The following is a 21,084-nucleotide window of genomic DNA, read 5'->3' on the forward strand; positions in this document are numbered from 1 at the left end:
TGAGGAGCTCATATCGCTCACTCCTTTCAAGAACGTCATAAAAAAAAATATTTTTCAGGAGAACGTTTCTAAAGTTTAAAAATATAATTCAATGTATTTAAAATAAATATCAAGCCACTTATTGAACTTTTTACTGTGCAACAGATCTTTTTAGGTAAAACCTGAAGATTTTATTCTTCATTTGAAAAATATTTAGTATATTTTAAAAAATAATTAAGCAATACATTTCTTCAAAATGCAAAAACAACATTTCTGCCCTGTAGCGGGTAAATATTAAGTTAAAAATATGCCTCTTTTGCTGGGATATAGTACATTTTCGGGGCATCCTGAAAACATGCCCAACAGAAAATTGACGAATTTTGATTTATGACGTCCTTGAAAGAGGAGAGTGAGCGATATGGTATATATGATTTTAACCTTTTCCTTCCGATTTTGCTAAAATAAAAACGCCCATCCCGGCTTTGGGTAGTCACTACAAAAATTATAAAAACGAGGAACGATAGATGTATCATATCAAGTTGGACACCTTTAAATATTTATAACATTTTGGTGTCCAAATTCTTGTTTACATCTATATTCTTCTTCGTATATGTTGAGATATGTCTTCGTATATGCCTCCGTAGTGTAGTGGTCAGCACGCTCGGCTACCATTCTGGAGGTCCCGGGTTCGATTCCCAGGGGGGTACATTTATATATATATATATATATATATATATATATATATATATATATATATATATATATATATATATATATATATATATATATATGTTTATTATATATATATATATGTATATTTATATATATAAATATATATTTATATATATATATATATATATATATATATATATATATATATATATATATATATATATATATATATATATATATATATATATATATATATATATATATATATATATAAACGTGGTATTATTCTACTTTCTAAATTAGTGGGTGTATAATGATAAAATAAACAATGTGTTGCTTTGCAATTAACGAAACGACACTAAAAGTTGATTCTAAAATAATCTTTTAAAAATTACATATATGACAGTTCACCAAACACAATATTTTGCTATCTTTCGTTTTTCCAGTGCGACGCATGCGCGACGTCTGGTGGTAGATTTGCGCGATCTGCTTTACCGACTGTCACAATATTGAGAGTCTGTATTATATGTATTTAATAAAATACTTTATATATATTATACCACACCCTTTTTTTAAATCTCTGAATGTTTTTTAATAGTTTTTATAACATAAATATGAAATCGTTTAATTGGCTTTTTTTAACGTAACTTTTTTTGTTAATGTAATGTAATGTTTATTATTATTAATGTTACTATTGTTAATAAAATAAAATCTGTATGTATTGTTTTACATATCGCTCACTCCTTTCAAGAACGTCATAAATCAAAAATCGTCAATTTTGAGTTGTGCATGTTTTCGTAATGCCCAGAAAATGTACTATATCCCAGCAAAAGAGGCATATTTTTAACTTAATATTTACCCGCTACAGGGCAGAAAGTGTTATTTTTTCATTTTAAAGAAAAGGTATTGTTTAATTATTTTTTTTTAATATACTAAATATTTTTCAAATGGAGAAAAAATATTCAGGTTTTACCTAAAAAGATCTGTTGCATAGTTAAAAGTTAAATAAGTGGCTTGATATTTATTTTTAATACATTGTATTTTATGTTTGAACTTTAAAAACGTTCTCCTGAAAAATCAAGTTTTTTGATTTATGACATTCTTGAAAGGAGTGAGCAATATATAAGAATCCTTTTCAGAGCATTCCACTCAGACAAGCTAGGCGAGTATGAAGAGTACATGTGCAAACTGTTCGGATACGACAAGATACTGCCTATGAACACCGGAGTGGAGGGGGGCGAGACAGCTTGCAAGTTGGCTCGGAGGTGGGGGTATCATGTCAAACGAGTGCCCGACAACCAAGCCAAGGTGAGCCAATCCAATAAGTCTGTTAGGCACTAGTCGCTGGCTGCAAGCAGCAACCGACCGGAGGAACTGGATTTATTTATTTTTATTTATAAACTAACTAACTAACTAACCATCACGCCGCTTCCCCGCAGGAGAATAGAACGCCACACCACTCTGTCTTTGCAAACATTCTTCGCCTCTTCCACGTTCATGCATCTCCTCATACATACCCGCCGGTTGTTACGACTCCTAACCTGACCACTTTCAAGTATTTGGCATACCTGATCGTGCTTATTTTTTCAAATTATTTTTATTTATTTCAAAACATATTACATCCATTAATCATATATACATGTGGTGAACGCCCCGCGCGTTTACGAACATACAAAGTGACGTCACCAAGTCTTAATAAACCAAAGCGAAGCAGAGTACGTCCTCTCTAGCGAGTGTTTTTGCCTAGAATTTTCACTCATGAATTACATGAAATTATAGTAACATTAAACATAAAGAGTAAATCCAGTCACGAGTAGGCGTAGGCAATTAAACTTAAAAAGTTGAAGCCTGAGTAGGGACATGATAAACGGTGTTGCATGAGCCATGGCTAGATTTCAGAATCACTTGGACGTTAGGTTATTCAAAAAAAAATCCGTCCTCTCTTTCGCCACCGAAGCTGCAATGTGACTGTCGATACGTTCTATACCTGTGTCTCGTTGTAACTAAAGTTTTGTAACATTTTATAACTATGGTTTTGTGAATATCAGTGTAGAGTAGAAGCATCTGTAAATTTCAAGTCAAATTGTAATCAAATAGTGTTTGCTTATGTAAACTGTTTTCCAGATAATGTTTGCTGATGTCAACTGTTGATCGTTTTCCAGATAGTGTTGGCTTATGTCAACTGTTTTCCAGATAATGTTTGCTGATGTCAACTGTTGATCGTTTTCCAGATAGTGTTTGCTTATGTCAACTGTTTTCCAGATAATGTTTGCTGATGTCAACTGTTTTCCAGATAATGTTTGCTGATGTCAAATGTTGATCGTTTTTCAGAAGGTGTTTGCTGATGTCAACAGTTTTCCAGATAATGTTTGCTGATGTCAACTGTTGATCGTCTTTCAGATAGTGTTTGCAGATGGCAACTTTTGGGGCAGAACTCTCGCGGCAGTCTCCTCTTCGACAGACCCCTCCAGCTACACTGGGTTCGGTCCTTTCATGCCTGGATTCCTAAATGTACCTTACAACAACCTGCAGGCGTTAGAGGTAATTCATTCAACCATCTGCAGTTTCAATCTTTTGCAGTTTCCTGTCCATTTTCTTACAATTTGTTATTACCCAAAGTAAAAATATGTTTGATTGAAGATGGCTGCTGCAACGGGCTGTCATAAAAATTGCTGTAATCAGTTTACTCCATGTATCATTACTTATGAAAGTATCAGATACATTTTGGACAGTAGTATGTTTTATTTTATATTTTATTTATTCGGGAATTGTACAGCTTACATATAAAAAAAATTACATAATAAACAACAGTTACATTAACAATAACAAACATTACATTACATTAACAAAAAATAGTTACGTTCAAAGAAAAGCCAATTAAACAATTCCACATTTATGTTATAAAACTATTAAAAAACATTCAGAGATTTAAAAAAAACATGATATAAAATAATAGATTTAGCAGAAAGGAGAAGAAAAATAATATGTTGCCATATTATCTCATGAATTCAAGAAAGATTTATTTTCAATTGGTCTGGGTGTTTGTGATGTTTTTGTCACATCTACCTTCCCTATCTTTGCTATCGTACCTGCAGACAAGCATCTAAAATAGACACTTTGCGGGTTATTCCTTAAAAAAAATAAAGTTAGTTTGTTTTTAGTTGATGAAATCTTTAAAATTCTTATTTCTAGGATGTCCTGAAGGATCCAACGGTCTGTGCGTTCATGGTGGAACCCATTCAAGGGGAGGCAGGCGTCATAGTTCCCGATCCAGGATATCTCAAGGGAGTGAGAGAGCTCTGCACCGAACACAATGTTCTCTGGATAGCTGACGAAGTCCAAACAGGACTCGGTAAGTAAATCAACCTTTTTTTTTACTAAACTAATAATTACTATTCGAAAACTACACGCGATCCAAAGTCGGGTACCCAGTTCATATTTGTATGGAAATTGTAGTACGCAGCTCGCCAGCTGAAGCATAGATCCCACGTCCTTTCCAACGCGCCGCCATGCATCGACTGACGGCAGCCATCTGATAAACGAAAGTCCGGAAATCGGATCAAACGAAAGCCGGCTGGTCTAGTTTATTTATTTATTGAACGGCTTATGCCTTTAACATAATACATATATATAAATATATATATATATATATATATATATATATATATATATATATATATATATATATATATATATATATATATATATATATATATATATATATATATATATATATATATATATATATATATATATATATATATATATATATATATATATATATATATATATATATATATATATATATATATATATATATATATATATATATATATATATATATATATATATATATATATATATATATATATATTTATATATATATTTATATATATATATATATATATATATATATATATATATATATATATATATATATATATATATATACAGTATTTAATATAAAAATACACTAATAGAGAAACAAAAACTCTTGAACATAAAATAATAATAAAATAACGAATAGTTAGCACTGGTTAACACGTCTCCTTCACAAGAGCATCGAGCATCGAGAGAGAGATTTTTTCTACATCGCCAGTTCTATGTTCAGCGTTGGCTAGATCTGTGTGTGAGAACGCTTTCTCGCGATTATGAGTAGACACGTGTATTTTTAATGCCCCTTTCAGCGCACATATATACTCACAATGTGCATGACAGGGGCTTCTAGGGAAACCAGAGTTCCATGGGGACCTAGGCGGGCCAGGGTTTCATGGGGGTTTCATGGGGGTCTAGGGGGACGATGGTTCACACAGGGGACCAGCGTGCGTTAGCATGTGTTTCTTCAAAACACTTTTTCCTAGATATTTCTTGTTACACTCTGAGCATGAATACGGTTTATCACCAGTGTGAGTTAATATGTGCGATTTCAACGATGCTTTCTGTTTATATTTCAATTCACAATGTGGGCAAGAGAAGGGTTTCTCGCCAGTGTGAGTTAACAAGTGATTATTTAACACGTCTTTACGTGAACTTTTATAACTGCAATATGAACAAGAAAACGGTTTTTCGTTCGTGTGAGTTAACATGTGAATTTTCAAAACTCTCTTTGTGGAAAATTTCTTAATACATTTTGAACATGAATACGGTTTATCGCCAGTATGAGTCAACATATGTCTTTTCAATGAACTTTCCATTAAACATTTATATTCACAGTGTGCGCACGAGTAGGGTTTGTCACCAGTATGAGATGACATGTGCGATTTTAATGTCTCTTTCCGTGAACATTTGTATTCGCAATATGAACACGAAAATGGTTTGTCATTACTATGAGTAAGCATGTGCCTTTTCAAAATGTGTTTTCGTAAACATCTATATTCACAACTAGAACACGAGAAGGGTTTCTCACCAGTGTGATTTAAAGTGTGCAATTTCATATCTTCTTTCCGAGAACATTTGTATTCACAATACGGGCACGAGAAAGGTTTCTCACTAGAATGCGCCAAGATATGTGTTTTTAAGGCCCCGTTTCGAGTGCACTTGTATTCACAATATGTGCACGAGAAGGGTTTCTCACCAGTATGAGTTAACATGTGCGATTTTAATAACCCTTTTTGTGAACATTTATATTCGCAATTTGAACACGAGAAAGGTTTCTCACCAGTATGGTTTAACATGTGCGATTTCATATCTTCTTTCCGTAAACTTTTATGTTCACAATATGTGCACGAGAAGGGTTTCTCACCAGTATGAGTCGACATGTGTGTTTTTAATCTCCCTTTCAATGAACATTTATACTCGCAATGTGTGCACGAGAAAGGCTTCTCGCCAGTATGGGTTAGCATGTGTCTTTTTAACGATCCTTTTAGTAAACATATGTATTTACAAATTGTACATGAAAATGGTTTATTTTCTTGTAATCCTTTTCCAGTGCTCGCCATATCTAAAATGAACAGAAAATTTAAATTTGAAGTATACTAAAATAACAAATAAGAACTATCTTCTAGCCGTAATCTGCAACCAATGGTAAATAGGGCACTTCATCATATAAACGCAGTGTTATCCTGGTCGTTAACACATGAAGGAAAGGTGATTAGCCCTCCACTTCTGTCCAGAGTAATATTTAATAAATATTAAAAGTGAAAACATCACTTATATTTATTTGACCCACCATGGGAATCGAGCCCGAGACCTCCGGTATGGTAGCCGAGCGTGCTGAATATTATACTACGGAAGCGAAAAGAGCTTGAATAATTTTTTTATTGAAGTTCTTATTATAGCTCTTTTTTAAAATCTTTTAAATTAACAAAAAAACAGCCTTCTTGTAACACAACACAACAGATCATTTAATTCATAAATTAAAATGGAGTTATACAAATTAAACGCCAAAACTATAAATAAATTTAAAATAATATTGATTAATAGAGTCACCTTCCATTTCGCGAGATGATTCCAAGAATTCTTTTTTGATATCAGGTTCGTAAATATCTATTTCAGTGTACATGACTTCTGGGCACTGTGATTCAGTTCCGGTCCATAGTCGAGCCTTACGGAAAGTGTCACCATTCTCGTTCTCACTTCCGGGTTCAACCTTGATTTTAGGAGCTTCTGGGTGAACAACGGATCGTGACAAGTCTTCTGAACGTTCATAACTCGACTCTGCTTCTCTCTCTCTTCTACTATGTAGACTATTTCCTTCTTCATCGCTAGTTCTCGACTCGGTTTTGACCCAAACTGGAGAGAAGTCCATCTTGATCGTTTATTCACCCTGTAAATATGTATGATATTTGACAATATTGAGAGCTGTCCCACCGCATTCCCAGACCTGATACAGAAGCATCTAGGCTTCCTGACAGACCTTCTCTATAATAATAAGCGAGGTACATTGAGAGCTGTCCCACCGCATTCCCAGACCTGATACAGAAGCATCTAGGCTTCCTGACAGACCTTCTCTATAATAATAAGCGAGGTACATTGAGAGCTGTCCCACCGCATTCCCAGACCTGATACAGAAGCATCTAGGCTTCCTGACAGACCTTCTCTATAATAATAAGCGAGGTACATTGAGAGCTGTCCCACCGCATTCCCAGACCTGATAGAGAAGCATCTAGGCTTCCTGACAGACCTTCTCTATAATAATAAGCGAGGTACATTGAGAGCTGTCCCACCGCATTCCCAGACCATATATTTTTTTTTAATTTTAAATCGGAAAAATACGGACATTCATATCTTATCCCCTTAATTAATTATAAATGAAATAAAAAAATAATAATAATTGAGATTTATTTACTGAAAACATTTTTTAAAAAAAAACATCTGGCAACGCTCACAGAACAAGCATGGTGATTACTCTAGTCGGGAGCCCAAAAGCTACTGCAGGTGTGCCGCTACCCCGCTAGCCACTACCCAGAGAACATTGAGCTTTGAGCTCCTCACGCTTGCGCAGTGCAAGTATGCAAGAGTGAGATGCGAATATAGTGTCGCGGTTCCCGCACACTCTTCCCGCGCTGTTTATACGCGAATTTCTTTCTGATATTCACAAAATACCTCCGATATACCCGAAAAATTCTGATTATTAGTAATATATTTTTTTTAATCAACGCGTAAATATTTTACGGAGGAATACCTAAAATCTTAGCCTTGTATTTATTATATGTACAGGGATATTATGGTTATTAGAAGCAATGTGTACTAGGTACACAACACCGGGAAGGGAGGGATAATATCCACCTTTTTTATGAATGCTTTCCAAGATGATCATTTCGAGAAACTAACATATCGTAGTCATACAGGAGAAAGTGACCAAGTGCATTTTTTTTACAAAAACGTGATTATTGACTATTTGATATCTTACTAGCTTAATATTGCCCTGAAAAACATCCCAAAGGATTTTAAACTTGGAAGTATAATATATTGGCTTGGTAAAAATGACAAACTGCATTGATGTTTATTTTATTTTTTGACATCTCATCAAAGATGAAGAAGAATATGGAAGTCTGGGCATTTACGGGGCTTACGACCGTCATAGGCTGGTTTGAGTGATCACTTTACACACGTGTAACATTCACCAATTCTACCCATTATTGACAACCACACTACTCAAATTCTTGGAAGTTCTATATATATGAACCAATTTAGAAACCTTGTTCATGAATCACTAAAACTTCACCAGAGACATCTATTGGTGAGATGTAAAGAAGCTTTTTTATTAAGCAGAAACTCTTATATTATGATGTTTATTTTGTTGCCAAGCAAAAGTGACTTAAATGGCCCTCCTGAACATTTTACGTTTTGTTAGTTGGTCACTTTCTCCTGTACGACTGCGAATAGTATACATCCTTTTACACCGGAACAAAACGAATTTCATATCGTTTTCTGAATTGTTGAATGCGAAAATCAATCTATATGCTGAATAATTCCGTTTACAGATTTATCTGTAGAACGATATTCAAATTTCGTTACTACAAATCGGAACCTCAAGAAGTTTCACACACCCAGGAATTATCCAAATTAATTTGTCTTAGTGCAAGGACTATGATTTCAGCTTGACAGAATAAACTGCCATTTTGATCCTTGCTCGAGCGGCAGCCATTCCACAATAACGCATACAAATGAGTAAAAAATAATAATAATAAGAATAAAACCCTTATCCGCACCCCAATGGTGCATAGGGCACTGTGTCATATAAACGCAGTGTTATCTTGATCGTTTACACATGAAGGAAAAGGTGATCAGCCCTCCGCTTCAGGTACCAGTCCATGGTAATATTGAATAAATATTACAGTGAAAAAATCACTTATATTTTATTTTACCCCCCTTGGGAATCGAACCCGGGACCTCCAGAACGGTAGCCGAGCGTGCTGACCATTACACTACGGAGGCGGACAGACCAGTAAAAAATAGTTTGATAAATTCAAACACGCAATTTATAACGAATTTGTCATTTTATACGATGCCCGACACGAACCATCTACTACATACACAACACGGACGTCACTTGAGAGTGACACATAGACAATATTCATTGTCATAGACAATAAAATATCACCGTAAAAACACAAATCAATTGGTACTTACTTACGGTTCTTTCACTAAGGTTTATTAATTTTAGCCGCTTAACTAACTAACCATCACGCCGCTTCCCCGAAAGGGTAGGCAGAGAAAATAGAACGCCACACAATTCTGTCTTTGCAAACATTCCTCGCCTCTTCCACGTTTATGCTTATCTCCTCATTCATACCCGCCGATTGTTACGACTCTTAACCTGACCGCTTTCATGTATTTGGCATACCTGATCGTGCCATGTTTTTCTCGGTCTTCCTCTGCTCCTTTTTCCACTTACATTCGCCTCATAAATTCGTTTTACCGTTCTTTCCTCACTCATTCGTTCCACATGTCCACGCCATCTCAACACACCTTTATTAATTTTCTCGATAATGCTTATCTCAGCTTTGCATTCCTCCCTTATTTCACTATTCGCACATCTATCATACATCGTTTTGTCGCACATTCTTCTGAGAGATCGCATTTCGACTGCATTCAGCCTACTTTCATCCTTCTTTCGCCAACTCCATGTTTCACTTCCATACATTAGAGTTGGAACCAGGACTCGGTTGTGCACTGCCAGTTTGGCTTCCGCTGATGGGTTTTTATTTGCTATAACTGATTTCTTCTACAATAAAACATGTATTTCTTCTATAATAATTGTTTATTGCAGGAAGAACTGGTAAATTGCTAGCAGTGGATCACGAGGATGTGCGACCAGACATATTGATCCTAGGAAAAGCTCTGAGCGGAGGTGTTATGCCAGTGAGTTATTTATTGAGTATATGGTATTATTAGGCATATTTTAAGTATGTTTTATGTTCAATATTTGTATTATTTAGCTGTACCCGGCCACGCGTTGCTGTGGCTTAGTTTGGTCAAAAGACAAAAAATGAAAGCAAACGATTATGAATCATATTATTTTTTTGACATCTCATCAAAGATGAAGAAGAATATGGAAGTCTGGGCATTTACGGGGCTTACGACCGTCATAGGCTGGTTTAAGTGATCACTTTACACACGTGTAACATTCACCAATTCTACCCATTATTGACAACCACACTACTCAAATTCTTGGAAGTTCTATATATATGAACCAATTTAGAAACTTTGTTCATGAATCACTAAAACTTTAATAGAGACATCTATTGGTGAGATGTAAAGAAGCTTTTTATTAAGCAGAAACTCTTATATTAGTATGTGAGATCCGAATCCCGAATCCATATTCTTCTTCATCTTTGATGAGATGTCAAAAAATAATATGAAAATAACTCCTGTAATTGGAGATAATCCAGATTTTGTGAACAAGTATTTGGACACACTCAAAATGTTGTAGATTATGAATCATTTTACAATGCTTGTGAAGCAACGAAAATAGTAATAACCTTACAACATTTTGAGTGTGTCCAAATACTTGTTCACAAAATCTGGATTATCTCCAATTACAGGAGTTATTTTCATATTATTTTTTGACATCTCATCAAAGATGAAGAATATGGAAGTCTGAGCATACTAATATAAGAGTTTCTGCTTAGTAAAAAGCTTCTTTACATCTCACCAATAGATGTCTCTAGTGAAGTTCTAGTGATTCAAGAACAAGGTTTCTAAATTGGTTCATACATACAGAACATCCAAAAATTTGAGTAGTGTGGTTGTCAATAATGGGTAGAATTGGTGAATGTTACACGTGTGTAAAGTGATCACTTAAACCAGCCGATGACGGTCGTCAGCCCCGTAAATGCCCAGACTTCCATATTCTTCTTCATCTTTGATGAGATGTCAAAAAATAATAGCAATAACCTTTGAAACAACAATGCATTCTAAAACATAGAAAATGCTGGGCATCAATATCTGTCAAGAAGCACGCTTTTGGCTATGAGTAACATATAGTATGAATGTGCTGCTCTTACGTCCAACACATGATGCTTTACCCGTGGCATCATTTAAGATTTTGCACTAACGGACTATTTTTATAGTACTGGATTCTTGGTAGATTCATATAATTCCTTGAAGATTTGATTATAAGGAATCTTCGACTCAGTACTGGATTTATTTTTTACCTTAAAATAGAGTCAGATCCAATTGTGGAATGGTTTTAATGATACAAAAACCTTCCCGGATCCCATCTAAAATATTGACAAAATTTCATCGTGTTGGATAAGCGGTGAAGGCATGCATAAGCAAACAACAAACAAACAAACATACACTCATTTTTATATATATATATATATATAGATAATAATAATAAAACCCTTATCCGCACCCAATGGTGCATAGGGCACTGCGTCATATAAACGCAGTGTTATCATGATCGTTTCCACACGAAAGAAAGGTGTTTAGCCTTCCGCTTCAGGTACCCGTCCAGGGTAATATAAAATAAATATTACAGTGAAAAAATCACTTATATTTATTTTACCCCCCTTGGGAATCGAACCCGGGACCTCCAGAACGGTAGCCGAGCGTGCTGACCATTACACTACGGAGGCGATAGTAATAGTTTTGGTGATTTATTTAATTTTTAGGTATCGGCCGTGCTGGCAAACGATCAAATCATGCTGTGCATCAAGCCGGGAGAACATGGCTCCACATATGGTGGAAACCCCTTGGCGTGCGCTGTCGCAATGGCCGCAATGAAGGTATCTTTACAAACCTCGTTTCCATTCCTCGCCATAACACATCATTCTTCAGCAATTCCTCCTCTGTCCAAGCGGCCAGACTATGGAATGAATTACCTCTCCGCGTAAACACATGCACCTTCTCTGAAACCTCTTATTGGAAAACCCTATATATGACAGAAGGACCTACAGCCTGAGGACGAGGAGAGCTGACCCGACAGTCTGCAAAGACAATAGGTTGGGATGGAGCTAGGAAGATGAGCATGCTTGAGGCAAGCATGTTATCTGGCTGTATAGGGAATACTATACAATACTTTAACACACTTTTAGGGTGAAAAGCTGGTTTTAAAAAAGTCTCCATAACACATAATTCTTCAGTAATTCCTTCTCTGTCCAAGCGGCCAGACTATGGAATGAATTACCTCTCCGCGTAAACACATGCACCTTCTCTGAAACCTCTTATTGGAAAACCCTATATATGACAGAAGGACCTACAGCCTGAGGACGAGGAGAGCTGACCCGACAGTCTCCAAAGACGATATGTTGGGATGGAGCTAGGAAGATGAGCATGCTTGAGGCAAGCATGTTATCTGGCTGTATAGGGAATACTATACAACACTTTAACACACTTTTAGGGTGAAAAGCTGGTTTTAAAAAAGTCTCCATAACACATAATTCTTCAGTAATTCCTTCTCTGTCCAAGCGGCCAGACTATGGAATGAATTACCTCTCCGCGTAAACACATGCACCTTCTCTGAAACCTCTTATTGGAAAACCCTATATATGACAGAAGGACCTACAGCCTGAGGACGAGGAGAGCTGACCCGACAGTCTCCAAAGACGATATGTTGGGATGGAGCTAGGAAGATGAGCATGCTTGAGGCAAGCATGTTATCTGGCTGTATAGGGAATACTATACAACACTTTAACACACTTTTAGGGTGAAAAGCTGGTTTTAAAAAAGTCTCCATAACACATAATTCTTCAGTAACTCCTTCTCTGTCCAAGCGGCCAGACTACGGAATGAATTACCTCTCTGCGTAAACACATGCACCTTCTCTGAAACCTCTTATTGGAAAACCCTATATATGACAGAAGGACCTACAGCCTGAGGACGAGGAGAGCTGACCCGACAGTCTGCAAAGACGATAGGTTGGGATGGAGCTAGGAAGATGAGCATGCTTGAGGCAAACATGGTATCTGGCTGTATAGGGAATACTATACAACACTTTAACACACTTTTAGGGTGAAAAGCTGGTTTTAAAAAAGTCTCCATAACACATAATTCTTCAGTAACTCCTTCTCTGTCCAAGCGGCCAGACTACGGAATGAATTACCTCTCTGCGTAAACACATGCACCTTCTCTGAAACCTCTTATTGGAAAACCCTATATATGACAGAAGGACCTACAGCCTGAGGACGAGGAGAGCTGACCCGACAGTCTGCAAAGACGATATGTTGGGATGGAGCTAGGAAGATGAGCATGCTTGAGGCAAGCATGTTATCTGGCTGTATAGGGAATACTATACAACACTTTAACACACTTTTAGGGTGAAAAGCTGGTTTTAAAAAAGTCTCCATAACACATAATTCTTCAGTAATTCCTTCTCTGTCCAAGCGGCCAGACTATGGAATGAATTACCTCTCCGCGTAAACACATGCACCTTCTCTGAAACCTCTTATTGGAAAACCCTATATATGACAGAAGGACCTACAGCCTGAGGACGAGGAGAGCTGACCCGACAGTCTCCAAAGACGATATGTTGGGATGGAGCTAGGAAGATGAGCATGCTTGAGGCAAGCATGTTATCTGGCTGTATAGGGAATACTATACAACACTTTAACACACTTTTAGGGTGAAAAGCTGGTTTTAAAAAAGTCTCCATAACACATAATTCTTCAGTAATTCCTTCTCTGTCCAAGCGGCCAGACTATGGAATGAATTACCTCTCCGCGTAAACACATGCACCTTCTCTGAAACCTCTTATTGGAAAACCCTATATATGACAGAAGGACCTACAGCCTGAGGACGAGGAGAGCTGACCCGACAGTCTCCAAAGACGATATGTTGGGATGGAGCTAGGAAGATGAGCATGCTTGAGGCAAGCATGTTATCTGGCTGTATAGGGAATACTATACAACACTTTAACACACTTTTAGGGTGAAAAGCTGGTTTTAAAAAAGTCTCCATAACACATAATTCTTCAGTAACTCCTTCTCTGTCCAAGCGGCCAGACTACGGAATGAATTACCTCTCTGCGTAAACACATGCACCTTCTCTGAAACCTCTTATTGGAAAACCCTATATATGACAGAAGGACCTACAGCCTGAGGACGAGGAGAGCTGACCCGACAGTCTGCAAAGACGATAGGTTGGGATGGAGCTAGGAAGATGAGCATGCTTGAGGCAAACATGGTATCTGGCTGTATAGGGAATACTATACAACACTTTAACACACTTTTAGGGTGAAAAGCTGGTTTTAAAAAAGTCTCCATAACACATAATTCTTCAGTAACTCCTTCTCTGTCCAAGCGGCCAGACTACGGAATGAATTACCTCTCTGCGTAAACACATGCACCTTCTCTGAAACCTCTTATTGGAAAACCCTATATATGACAGAAGGACCTACAGCCTGAGGACGAGGAGAGCTGACCCGACAGTCTGCAAAGACGATATGTTGGGATGGAGCTAGGAAGATGAGCATGCTTGAGGCAAGCATGTTATCTGGCTGTATAGGGAATACTATACAACACTTTAACACACTTTTAGGGTGAAAAGCTGGTTTTAAAAAAGTCTCCATAACACATAATTCTTCAGTAACTCCTTCTCTGTCCAAGCAGCCAGACTATGGAATGAATTACCTCTCCGCGTAAACACATGCACCTTCTCTAATAACTTTCAAGAGACATTACCATCTATCATTAGAATCCTAACTGTCCATCAAACCTCCTCCCTCTACCTCCTTCTCTAAACTCCCTTCTTCCTTTGCCTTCCTTATTATCGTCAATTTGTAATTTATGTTGTTTTTTTTAATGTTCAAGTACTATCTACCCTCTGATTGCAAACAGCTATATATGGTATCAAACGTTTTGACCAATATCACTAGTCTTTTTCTTGGTTGGTTGGAAGATATTGCTTTTTAACAATAAGTCCGCCAATGTTTTTGTTTATTTTCTTTACATGAAGTTTTAATTATAAATAATAGTAATTATAATAACATAGAACTGGCAAAGGAAGGATGAGAGCAGAGTGAACGCTGTTGAAATGCGCTCCCTCAGACGAATGTGTGGAAAAATCATTGTATGACAGAATTAAAAACGAAGATATGAGAAAGGAATGTAAGGCTGAACGAGGAATAATTGAAAAGATTAGGAAGAGTTCTTAGCGGTGGTATGGACATGTGGAGCGAATGGATAACGAGAGAACGACTAAGAAAATATATGTGGCGAATGTGAGAGGGAAAACAGAATGAGGACGACTGAAAAAGACTTGGCACGATCAGATCAATCAGAACCTAAAATCTGGCAGTGTCAAAAGTCTGCGTAATCGGAGGGCATGTATGACTAGATGTATGGATGTGAAGGAGGCGAGGAGTGTATGTCAGGACAGAAGAGTGTGGCGTTCCATCCTCTCTGCCTACCTCAGCGGGGAAACGGCATGATGGTAGTAGTAGTAGTAGTATAATAACATTTGGAGTGTGTACAAAAACTTGTTCACAAATCTGGATTATATCCAATTGTAGGAGTTTTATTTCATTTTAAAAAATTACATCTCAACATACATGAAGAAGAATATGGATGTCTGGGCGTTTACGGGGCTTACGACCGTCACATAAGCTTTAACCATTAACCACTTTACACACGTGTAACATTCACCAATTCTACCCATGATTGACAATCACACTACATAAACTCTTGGAACTTCTATATATGTGGTTCAGTTTCGAAACATAGTGCTTAAATGACTAGAAAGTCACTAGAGACGTCTATTGAAAGTGTTTCTGCCCAATAAAAAGATTCTTTCATCGCACCACTATTGGTGAGATCACTTAAACCAGCCTATTACGGTCGTAAGCCCCGTAAATGTCTAGACTTCCATTCTTCTTCATCTTTGTTGAGATGTCGAAAAATAATGAGCAGCCTATAAAAGTGACTAATTGTACTTGCAATTTCTATCTGTTACAGGTCATTTTGGAAGAAAACTTGTGTGAAAACGCTGAAAAATTAGGACACCTGTTCCGTACAGAGATGAAGAAGATTCCCAAAGATCAGGTGGTCTCAGTTCGAGGGAAAGGACTTCTCAATGCCATAGTCATTCATGAAGGTAACTTTAAAATTAGAATCATATCACCATTGACAAGATTTTTTTTTAAAGAGAATTATTTGTGTTTTTTATTATTTACAAAAATACTTCCATTTCATACTGTTTCTGTGAGCCTAAGCGGCTCATTGTTAAAAATAGGTATCAAGTTGTGGTAGAGTGGGTTCGAACCGAGAAACTCTGACTCAAGACACACGGTTTACACAAAACGAAGGTTTGATAGTCCCAAGAATTACCAATAAATATGGGAATAATAATATTTGCAAATCACATAATAGATACTAATCACTCATTTCACTCTCATAAATTAAAATGATTACACCTTGACCCATATAAAGGCCAAATTATGAATTATCTTGAAAATTTAGAAATCCAAAAAAACCTAAATTCTAATAATAATTTATTAAATAATATATTGTTTCAAAATTCTTCACCTTTGCTTTCCATTTTTCCTTTGTTTTCAAACTCCGCCCCTTGACTAAACCCCTCCCCTTAACTTTCCCCTCTCCTTATTTATAGAACAATTTTATATTTTAGTTATTATACAGACCTGAATGATGGAAGTTTAACTTCTGAAACATGTAGTCTATAATAAAACTCAAGTGGTAAAAAACAAGTGTTTTCTTTAATCATTAATAAATATGGGAGTCCAACACTGCAATATATCGTTACAAACATTTTTAATTTGTTGCTGACGGAGGTTAGAGGTCAAAATAAAATATGGAACAAAGGCAAAATGAAGGAATGGGGAAATGATCAAGCGTTAATTTTATAAAAATTGTAAAATAGTTTATATTCTTAATTTTTCTCTCTTTTTTGTGTGTATATTAAGTTAAAATCGTTAAAAACAATGAAAATGTATGTAAAAAGAACTCCACCGACAAGACACACAAGGTGGCTTGGTGGGTCTCTGCAAAAAAAATTGTTCTTAATATGTTAAAATTGTTCGCCTCCGTAGTGTAATGGTCAGCACGCTCGCTACCGTACTGGAGGTCCCGGGTTCGATTCCCAAGTGGGGTAAAATAAATATAAGACATTTTTTCACTGTAATATTTATTCAATATTACCCTGGACTGGTACCTGAAGCGGAGGGCTGATCACCTTTCCTTCATGTGTAAACGATCATGATAACACTGCGTTTATATGACACAGTGCTCTATGCACCATTGGGGTGCGGATAAGGGTTTTATTTTATATATTATTAAAAATTATTACTTAAATACATAAATGTATACAAATAAAAAAAAATTAATTAAATTTTTAAAAAAGATATTCGCTACTTGGCGTTATATTCATACTGAAATCTCAACAAAAATGACCAGTTAATTAAATTTGACCAGCTAATTTATTTACAACATTTTGAGTGTGTCCAAATACCTCTTCTTCTTATAACCCTTGTCCGCACCAAATGGTGCATAGGGCACTGCATCATATAAACGCAGCGTTATCTTGATTCTCACTTACATGAAGGCAAGGCGATCACTCCTGCGCCTAAGCGACCAGCCTAGGGCAATATTAAATAAATATTGAAGTATTATTTTTTGACATCTCATCAAAGATGAAGAAGAATATGGAATTCTGGGCATTCACGGGGCTGACGACCGTCATAGGCTGGTTTAAGTGATCACTTTACACACGTGTAACATTCACTAATTCTACCCATTATTGACAACCACACTACTCAAATTCTTGCAGGTTCTATATACATATGAACCAATTTTGAAAACTTTTTCATGAGTCACTAGAACTTCACTAGAGACATCTATTGGTGAGATGGAAAGAGGCTTTTTATTGAGCAGAGACTCTTTTATTAGTATGTGAGGTCCGAATCATGGATTATAAATAATATGAAAATAACTCCTGTAATTGGAGATTATCCAGATTTTGTGAACAAGTATTTGGACACACTCAAAATGTTGTAAATATTAACCCTTACTGGTCCAATGTGAAATCTTTTTGGACATTTTTTCCTCTTAGGTCCCATGTCGGATGTTATTCCACATTTTTTTCATCAGTAGGTAGTATTATTTGTTTGAATTCCTAACTAACTAACTAACTAACCATCACGCCGCTTCCCCGCAGGCGTAGGCAGAGAGAATAGAGCGCCACACTACTCTGTCCTTGCAAACATTCTTCGCCTCTTCCACGTTTGTGCATCTCCTCATACATACCCGCCGATTGTTACGACTCCTAACCTGACCACTTTCAAGTATTTGGCATACCTGATCGTGCCATGTTTTTCTCGGTCTTCCTCTGCTTCTTTTCCCACTAACATTCGCCTCATAAATTTGTTTTACCGTTCTTTCCTCACTCATTCGTTCTACATGTCCAAACCATCTCAACACACCTTTCTTAATTTTATCGATAATGCTTATCTCAGCTTTGCATTCCTCCCTTATTTCACTATTCGCACATCTATCATACATCGTTTTGTCGCACATTCTTCTGAGAGATCGCATTTCTACTGCATTCAGTCTACTTTCATCCTTCGTTTGCCAACTCCATGTTTCACTTCCATACATTAGACATGGAACCAGGACTCCGTTGTGCACTGCCTGTTAGCTTGGAATTTAAATTCCAAGCTTACATTTTTGTCACTCGTATCTATTACAACAGTATGTGGAGCAGAGTACAAAATATATTTTTTCTAATTAAAATGTAACTGTCTACCTAGTACTTTTTTTTAATTTTGGGGGACCGGAAAGGGTTAATGTGTAAAATCCCTAATGTTGCCTTTATTTTCAGATTTGGATGCCTGGGAGGTGTGCTTGGCTTTGAAAGAGAGGGGGGTACTCGCCAAACCTACTCATGGAGATGTTATCAGACTAGCCCCGCCACTTTGCATTACGAGCGAGCAAATACTCGAATGCAGCCACATCATCAAAGCCACTCTCAACTCTTTCAGATGCAGTGAAAGCCAATCTTGTTGACCCACCGTATATCACTTTTTTTTGACCCAAGATAACTAAACTTTATTTGTAGATACAATGCCATTTGTGGATCGCACAATATTGACATATCGCTCACCCCTTTCAAGAACGTCATAAATCGAAAATTGTCGATTTTCAGTTGTGCATGTTTTCGGAATGCCTAGAACATGTACTATATTCCAGCAAAAGCGGCATATTTTTAACTTAATATTTACCCGCTACAGGGCAGAAAGTGTTGTTTTAGCATTTTAAAGAAAAGGTATTGTTTGATTATTTTTTTAAATATACTAAATATTTTTCAAATGGAGAAAAAAACCTTCAGGTTTTACCTATAAAGATCTGTTGCGCAGTAAAAAGTTCAATAAGTGGATTGATAATACATTGAAGTATATTTTTAAACTTTAAAAACGTTCTCCTGAAAAATCAAGTTTTTTGTTTTATGACGTTCTTGAAAGGAGTGAGCGATATGTTGTAGCTGTGCGAAATAGTGATTTATCTTTAAATGGCTCTTACATTCATTCCTTATAAACCAAACTTAAGTGCCATGTAACCGGTTCCTATTTTCGAAAAATATTTTTGATTTATTTTCACGTTTTTAATTGTGTAGTCCGCCAGACGAATGTTTAGTTATTAAAGGTTAATATTCTTCTTCTTCATGAGCCCTCTGACCTCCACTGCTGGATATAGGCCTCTTTCCATTTCCTCCGGGCGGTTGCTGCTTGCAGCCAGTTTCTACCCCCCACAGCGACTATGTCGTCGGACCATCTCTTTTGGGGTCTTCCGCCACCTCTTTTGCTCTCCCAAGGTCTCCATCGTAGAACCCTTGGGGTCCATCTTGCGGGGTCCTGCCTTGCAATACGTCCCGCCTATTGCCATTTGAGTTTTGCCACGCGATCCATGATGTCCTCTACTTTGATTATTTTTCTAGTATCTTCATTTTTTACTTTACCTCTCAGGCTAAGTGATCTTTCCATGGATCTCTGTGTTTTTCTTTGTCAGAGCCATACTCTCTAGAGCATATGTGCTCACTGGCAGTATGCAGAATTCATACACTTATCTTTTTAGATAGATCTGAATCTTCTTATTTTACAGAATCTGTTAGAGTTTTCCAAAAGCCGCCCGACTCAGTCCTATTCTTCTTGGCAGCTCCGCCGTTTGGTTCTCTTTGCCTAGTTTTATCTTATTATTATATATACAAATACAATGAAATCTCTATCGTTCTTAACCGGTTAACTGCCAAAAGCGTCTTAAGATGCATAATTTTCTGTGAACGGAGCGCCGCTCATACAAAAATTACGTTTCGAGAAGCGCCGTTTTAAATGGGCTTAAATAAAATCAATTATTTAAAATGTACAAATATATTGAACGCATAGTGACATCTATTGAGAATATCTTTGCATACTTAGAATTGAAACAGAATTTGTTTTTACCACTTTAAACGTAAATTAAAGAGAGCTTTGACGTCGGAACAACTAATGGCGCTCAGGGTTGTCCAATAATCCCCGAGTTGCCGTCACTGCCGAATCTGACGACAGTGATTTTAGTGTCGATTCTGATGATTTTTTTTTTATTTTTTAAAATCATAGTGTGTGTGTATACTTTTAATATTAAACTAACATAAACAATTACTTTTGACATTTAATTTAGTTTTCATATTTGTATAGAAGGTTTTATTTTTGTGGTAAAATTCGCGGCGTGCTGGATACCGCCATAGTTACATGTACCTGCCGGCAGTTCACCGGTTAAAGGGAGCTATTAAAATATACAATGAATGCGGGATTAAGAAGTCAATACACAAGGAGATACGATGGAAGTTTAAGATGTAAATAAATGTATTGAATGTATAAAGAAGAAGGAAAAATCCCTCTCCAAGCACGAGAGCCCAGTCTCTTTATTGGAGAGGCTCAGCGCAACTATCATTATAAGATTATATTAAGTAGAAATGTATAGAAATTGTAGTAAATTGTATAAAAAATGTAATTACATTTTAAATAAATTTAAAAGATTATTTCACGTGTTTTTTTTT

The 21,084-nt window shown here is 36.4% G+C and overlaps 1 protein-coding gene and 1 long non-coding RNA gene across 2 annotated transcripts; one reads left to right on the forward strand and one right to left on the reverse strand.

The window, feature by feature from the left end:
* Positions 1 to 1,760: 1,760 nt before the first annotated feature.
* LOC148306803 (ornithine aminotransferase, mitochondrial-like) lies at positions 1,761 to 21,066 on the forward strand. The gene is made up of 7 exons (XM_088264352.1): positions 1,761 to 1,959; positions 3,052 to 3,192; positions 3,844 to 4,003; positions 9,866 to 9,957; positions 11,715 to 11,828; positions 15,993 to 16,131; positions 18,874 to 21,066. Exons 1-7 carry the CDS (start codon positions 1,831 to 1,833, stop codon positions 19,056 to 19,058), a joined length of 960 nt encoding a protein of 319 aa, XP_088120478.1. The 5' UTR covers positions 1,761 to 1,830; the 3' UTR covers positions 19,059 to 21,066.
* On the reverse strand, positions 5,199 to 9,151 carry LOC148306804 (uncharacterized). Its single transcript, XR_015837948.1, has 3 exons — positions 8,643 to 9,151; positions 6,580 to 6,916; positions 5,199 to 6,091 (listed from the first exon to the last, which is right to left on the reverse strand). It is a non-coding gene; the product is annotated as an uncharacterized LOC148306804 (long non-coding RNA).
* Positions 21,067 to 21,084: the final 18 nt, after the last annotated feature.

Source organism: Brachycentrus maculatus, unplaced genomic scaffold, assembly GCF_059751285.1.
Source record: "Brachycentrus maculatus isolate JH-2025_06_01 unplaced genomic scaffold, ASM5975128v1 h1tg000225l, whole genome shotgun sequence".
In the NCBI taxonomy this organism is placed as follows: domain Eukaryota; kingdom Metazoa; phylum Arthropoda; class Insecta; order Trichoptera; family Brachycentridae; genus Brachycentrus; species Brachycentrus maculatus.